Source organism: Prionailurus viverrinus, chromosome A3 (assembly GCF_022837055.1).
Source record: "Prionailurus viverrinus isolate Anna chromosome A3, UM_Priviv_1.0, whole genome shotgun sequence".
NCBI lineage: Eukaryota > Metazoa > Chordata > Mammalia > Carnivora > Felidae > Prionailurus > Prionailurus viverrinus.
The window spans coordinates 100,896,697-100,902,696 of record NC_062563.1 but is presented as its reverse complement, the minus strand read 5'-3'; the positions used below and the strand labels follow the sequence as shown (position 1 = coordinate 100,902,696).

Genomic DNA, 6,000 nt, shown 5'->3' with positions numbered 1-6,000 from the left:
AAAGAAGACTCCCTGCAGAGAGAAGCAAAGGGTGGGTTTCTGTGCCCTATGACCAAGAACACTCTTACCTACAACCCTGCTACTCTTCCTCATGGTCTGGGAGCTTCTGGGGGTACATCCACTGTGTACCCCAGGCTCTCAGAGGAGTGTGTGTCTCTGTAGTGACTGTCCATACGTATTTCATGACCATCTTTGTAAGGGCTGCTAACATTGACCAGTTCAGCATGAAATCCCTAGCGTCTAGAATAGTGTGGGACAAACAATAACCATTGATTGAACGAGCACATGAGTCACCCAAGCATGCCTTGGAGCCCCTCCCCTCAAGTTCACCAAAGGAAAAGAAGCTGTGGCTAAAAGCTTGCATGGCATTTATTCTCTTGCAGGGGAAGGCAATGAGAAGTTAGCTGAGAGACACTGGAGGGTCGGCTCTGGATCTGGGAGGGCAGAAGCAGGTGGTGGTTGTGGGAGACTCTGTGCTTCTCCCCAGGGTGGGGTCAGAGACCCCAGAGGCTCAGAGACCTGGAGTGGAGACAAGAGCAGAGAAGTGGGCAGGGGTGTGTGTTGTCTGGGGAATATAGGGACTAGAGCCACCTGTCCCTACTGAGCACACCTGGAGTCACAGCCTGGAACCCAGTCAGGGGTTTGTGTGGGTTGTGGGGCTTCAGAGATGAAAACCGCAGACTCTAATCGCAGGAAATGGTGGGGACCTCAAAATATGAGGTGACCCCCGATCTGCCGGCATCAAGTCCCACAGCCTCAGTCAGGGCTACACCAGCTGCCAGAGCCAATCAGGGGCCCTTCCCGGCCCATGTGCTGCAGCCGTGGCCTGATCTGCGGGCACAGCTGAGCAGCCCTGGAGGGAGAGACTGAGAGCCCTCCCTGCCAGCGGGGTTCCTGAGCTCAGCTCTCAGGTCCCTAGTGTCCTGGGCAAAGATGTGACCTGTCTCTCTGATGCCCAGGGATCCCATACTAGGCCGGGGGATGGGAGTTCAATCAGGGCTCTGATGTCTTTGAATATCCCAGTCTGAGGCCGCTTGCTTGGTCTTAACCTCTTTACACGTAATCATTTCATTGAATCCTTGTTGAAAATCAGAAATACGGATTCCTATCCCCTTCACAGGGAAGGAAATTCAAGCTCATAGAGGTTAAGCTACCTGACAAAGGTCACATAGGTGAGGAGAGATGGGGGCCAATGTCACCCCAGAATTGCCTCGTATAAAAAGCCCAAGCTTTTTTTTTTTTAATGTTTATTTATTTGAGAGAGAAAGAGAACAAGGGGAGGGGCATAGAAGAGAGAGACAAAGAGAGAATCCCAAGCAGGCTCTGCACAGCACAGAGACCGAGTTAGGTTTCGATCCCACAAACCGTGAGATCATGATCTGAACTAAAACCAAGAGTCGGACACTTAACCGACTGAGCCACCCAGGTGCCCCAAAAGCCCAACGAGCATTTCTCCAACATTTCTAGCTACAGCCCTCCTATCCAACTTCCTATGTTGGCAATAGGGGTTCTATGTCACCACAAGGAAACTTGGAGGGACATGTATGAGCAGCTTATGAAGTTCTATGACAGATGTATTTTTATGCTTTTAAAATGTCACATATGCTTGAAAAGGTGATGGGGCCCTTGAGGAATGAGTCCCTGTTGTCACCTCTGCACTCACCTACCTGATGGCAGCATATTCTGAGTGTCACACAGATTTCCCTGGGAGTTTTGCCACGAAGGATGCCTGGGAGATGAGTCTAACGAATCTGGACACCATTCTCATCCAGAAACCTCTCAGCAACATCACCTCCATGCACACCAGGAATACAGCCCCTTTCATGGTTTCCTGTGGCAGCAGTGGTGACAGAGCAGGACACGGGAAAGAGGTGAGCTCTGCCCAGGGCAGCCCCCTTACAGGCCCCACAGCTCTAGGCCCTGGTCATCTCTGCCCCTGGGCATGCTGGGAGTGAGGAGCTGGTGCCAGGTGGCCATGGAAGCAGAGGCTGAAGAGACAGGGTTCTGTCAGGTAAGCTTCCTGGGTCCCAGCCTGACGGGGCTCATGCACAGGGCTGTGTGACGAAGGTTAGGAGGGGAAAGATCTCGGAGCCTTGGCAAATTCGATTTTGAACTATCTTCTCCCACCATCCAGTGGAGAAGGATAAAGCTGAGGTCCCAGGGCTGAGGGTGGGCCCTGCAGCGCCAGGGAGCTGAGCAGGATCAGGGAACAAAGCAGAGGGAGGCAGGGAGGGGGAAGCAGGGCTTCTTGGTAGAAACACATCCCCTGGTCCAGCACTTGCTCAGGGCCAGGCATGGAGCTAAGCTCGTCCCACCCCCTCAGCTCCTTTAAAGGCTGAGGCAACTTACGTGACCCATGCCAAGCACAATCCCATTGCACTGAGGCTCAGAAAGCATTAAGGACTTGGCCCAGCCATGTAGCTAGGAAGGGGCAGATCTCAGATTGATCAGTCTTGGACCCAGCGTCACAAAGCTCTGCCATGTACACACGTGGTGGGGCTGCAGGGGAAGGATTCCTAACCTTCTCTGGCAGCAAGTCTCCTTTGACAATGGGATGGAAACAGGAACACTCTGGCACCTGCTTACCAGCTCTCAGAGCTACACAATTTCTGGGGATTCTCTGGAGGAATCTCCACACTGAAGTGGCGGGGGGGGGGGGGGGGGGGGGGGGGGGGGGGACGAAGGATCCCAAGCTGAGAAGCTCTGGCCCAACCAGGATTCAGCCCCTCCCCAGTCCCCTGACCCCACCCACCCACAGTGCTGACCAGCCTGCAGGGGGCTCCACAAACCACAAGTCCTCACCTGACTGGCCTCCTCTCCCACCATTTTCTTCAGCAGAGACATTATCTTCCAAGATGGCCAACAGTTGTAAATCAGCCCTTCAGTTTTGTTCAGCAGGTCCCTCTGTGAAGAAAGCAAGCCCCCAAGGTGGTTTCTCAAACACCCGAAGAGCCCTTGGCAGGTGGCTTTGGTGCCTCCTAGGCTGGTAGATCATCTAGGATCTTTCTGTGCTTTAGGGCCTAAAGCAGGCTGGCTGGCCCCTGCCCACCTTCCTGCTAGTCTTCGTGGGGCTGAGACACCCCAGAACCTTCCCCACACCCGCAGCACCTCACCCAGCCAGCATGTGCACCTCTTCTGTTCTCTGGTCAGTCCCCAGACCACCCTCTGGGTAGGGCCCAGCCAGACAGAGGTAGACCCCCACCCAGGCACCACCCTGCACAAAACCAGCATCTTCAGCTCTCAGCCCTGCCTCCCCTCCTCCCAAAAGGATGTGCAGCCCTGCCTGCTGCTCCCAGGACAGAGAGGATGAGGAGGGCCTGTGGTAGGTGAACAGGGAGCCAGCAGTGAACCTGGGGGGTCTCCTGGGCCAGCATCTGGAAGAACGGCTCATCCTGACACCTGTCAGCCATATCCAGGTCATGGTCCTCAGGGGAAAGACCACAAAAGGTCAGCCCTGGGGAAGAAACAGCATCAACATCCCTCCACAAGTGGAAGGAGACAGAACGGTCAGATGTCCTGGCTGGTGGGGAGCCCAGGAGGTGGCCAGAGCACAGGACAGGAGCAGGAATCTGTGAGGGGTCCGGGGGGCCAGTCCTCACACTCCACCCTGGAGCTGCTCTGACCCAGTCTCTGTGCAACAGACATGCTCTCAATTCTTTCTGGAAACGTTAGGAGAAGATTATACCACCTCCACCACCACCATCCATGCAACTCCTTTCTGTGTTCCTGTATCCCTCTCTGTCCTCTCTCTCTCTCTCTCTCTCACACACACACACACACACACACACAGATTTGGAGCTGCTCTAAGAGAACACTACCCTCATCTCCTTTCAGAGGTTGTTCTTTCTCTCTTGCCTTCCCCCAGGAGTTCAAATCTGGTGGCCCAGCCCAACCCAGTCTCCAGACTGTCCCTACCCTCTGCTAAGAAGAAGCTGCCAGGAGGTGCATGGGGGAAAGTCCTTACCCGGGGTGGCCAGGAGCACTGAGGCAAGGAACAGGAGGGCCCAGGAGGTCATGGTGGGGCAGCTGCTGAAGCACCCTTCACACCCCGCTTTATGTGGCTGGCCGCCTCGCAATCTGACCTTGCCGGGTCCTGCTCCTCTTGTAGGGCACCTCCCCGTATCACTGGCTTTACCACAAACACAGACACCAGTTTGTGGAGAAGTGGGGGGAGGAGTGCTTCCTCAGAGACTCCACGCTGTCTATCTTCCACCTTCCCCCACCACACACACATACTGCTAGAGCTTTCCCAGTGAGTGGGGGGTGCTGGAGGGCAGCAGCTGCCATGATGCACCCCCCACCCTGCCCCAGGATGAGCTAATGGACAGAGCAATCCCTGCACCTGAGGTCTCAGGTAGGCCCTTGGCCCTGGAGCTTCCCACCCCTCCCCCTTCCCTCCCCTCCTCTCCCAGGGGTCTCTGCTGGTGTCCCTCCACCAGCCACCTCCTGTATCCCTGCTCTCCCCCAACCATTTCAGCCAATGGAGCACCACCAGATTCCTCCAGATTTAGAGACAGGTCCCTCAGTGTAGATGCAGACAGCTCCTCCCAGCCCTGCTCTCGGGCTTGGTGATCCCCGAGCATGGGCACCGCAGACACCCTGGGTCCCCAGCCCCTCACCAGCCTCCCAGCCACCATGACGGAGGCAGGCTTTTCCCTCAGAGCCAGGTTCAGCCCAGCCATCCCTCACCTGGTCCATAGGGAAAGACATCCCTTGAGAAGGAAGTGAGCCCCGGACAGGGATCTAGTCCCAACTCCCGGGTCTGGCCCCTCATCTGTGCCATGAAGGTCACTGGCCTCATCTGCAATGAAAATACAGGCTGTGCAGGTCACATCCACTATCAGATAGAAAATAAGTCATTGTTTAGTGTAAGTGTGTCCCAAAGATTACATGGAATACGCTCACACTGAAATGTGTTTGCTGTTTACCTGACACTCACATGAAACTGGGCATCCCACCTTTTGTCTGGCAACCTTCCCCCACCTCCTTCGCAGCTCAGAGGAGGAAACTGGGTGCGGAGAACAGGGGCCCTGACCTCAGCCACGGGGCCGGCTGGGGTCCTGCTTGGACTAGAACCTTCTCCCACCTCCAGCTGCTGAGACGGCAGAGGCACGCAGCCAGGACGACCTGGCAAGGCCCCCTCAGCACCTCCCAGCCCCCCGCCCCCTTCAGTATCTGCTCGGACCACTCCACGCCTTCCACCTGCCCGGGAATCCCATCATGGGCTAGTGCCGAGCCTCAGCCTGGCCTTTTTCTCTGAAATACTCTACTTCCTGAGCCCGTTCAGAGCCCTGCTCTCCACTCAGCTTCTGCCTAGAAGGAAAGAGGGTGGAGTCCAGGCAAGCAGGCCTCCGACAAGCTGGGGGCACCGTGAGCTACATACTCCACCTCCTGGAGCCTCATTTCCCTTACCTGTGAAATGGGTGTAGTGTCACCTGTTCTCAGGGCCCCAGTGACGTGTGTGTGGGGGTGAGGAAGCTTTACAGCCTGCGATGTGCCAGGTAGGCTGGGTCAGCATTCCCCAACGTGGCTTCTGTGAGGCCTCCTCCCATGGGAGGTGAGCAGGTGCTGTCGAGGGGAGTAGAGGGGTTCCTGCTCTCAAGAGTGAATACCGGTCTAGGAAGGTGCAACAGGCTCCCTCTAAGGGAACTTCTCAGCACTTCAGCATGGTAGTATGTGTCACCCTCTTATTAGAATCAAAATAAAAGAAGGGACATTTTGACTGACCTTACAGAGAGGATAATGTTTATACTATGAACAATTGTATGTTACTTTATAGGACACCTTATACTAAAATGGACACATTTCTATAAACTACTGAAACAAACTGAAAAGAATGGAAAGTGTGAATAGTCCTATAATAAATTAGTAAAGAGGTTGAACTCATAGTTCAAAAACTACCCACAAAGGAAATCCCTCGACAGATATCTTCACAAATGAATTCTAACATTAGAAGAAGAATTAATATTCCCCCATTGAAAATTTTCCAAAAAATAAAAT

General features: G+C 54.6%; 1 protein-coding gene across 1 annotated transcript; it reads right to left on the bottom strand.

Annotated features, from left to right (window-relative positions):
* Positions 1–419: 419 nt before the first annotated feature.
* On the bottom strand, positions 420–4,016 carry LOC125161491 (antimicrobial peptide NK-lysin-like). The gene is made up of 5 exons (XM_047851133.1): positions 3,965–4,016; positions 3,351–3,454; positions 2,803–2,904; positions 1,668–1,831; positions 420–519 (listed from the first exon to the last, which is right to left on the bottom strand). Exons 1-4 carry the CDS (start codon positions 4,014–4,016, stop codon positions 1,691–1,693), a joined length of 399 nt encoding a protein of 132 aa, XP_047707089.1. The 3' UTR covers positions 420–519; positions 1,668–1,690.
* Positions 4,017–6,000: the final 1,984 nt, after the last annotated feature.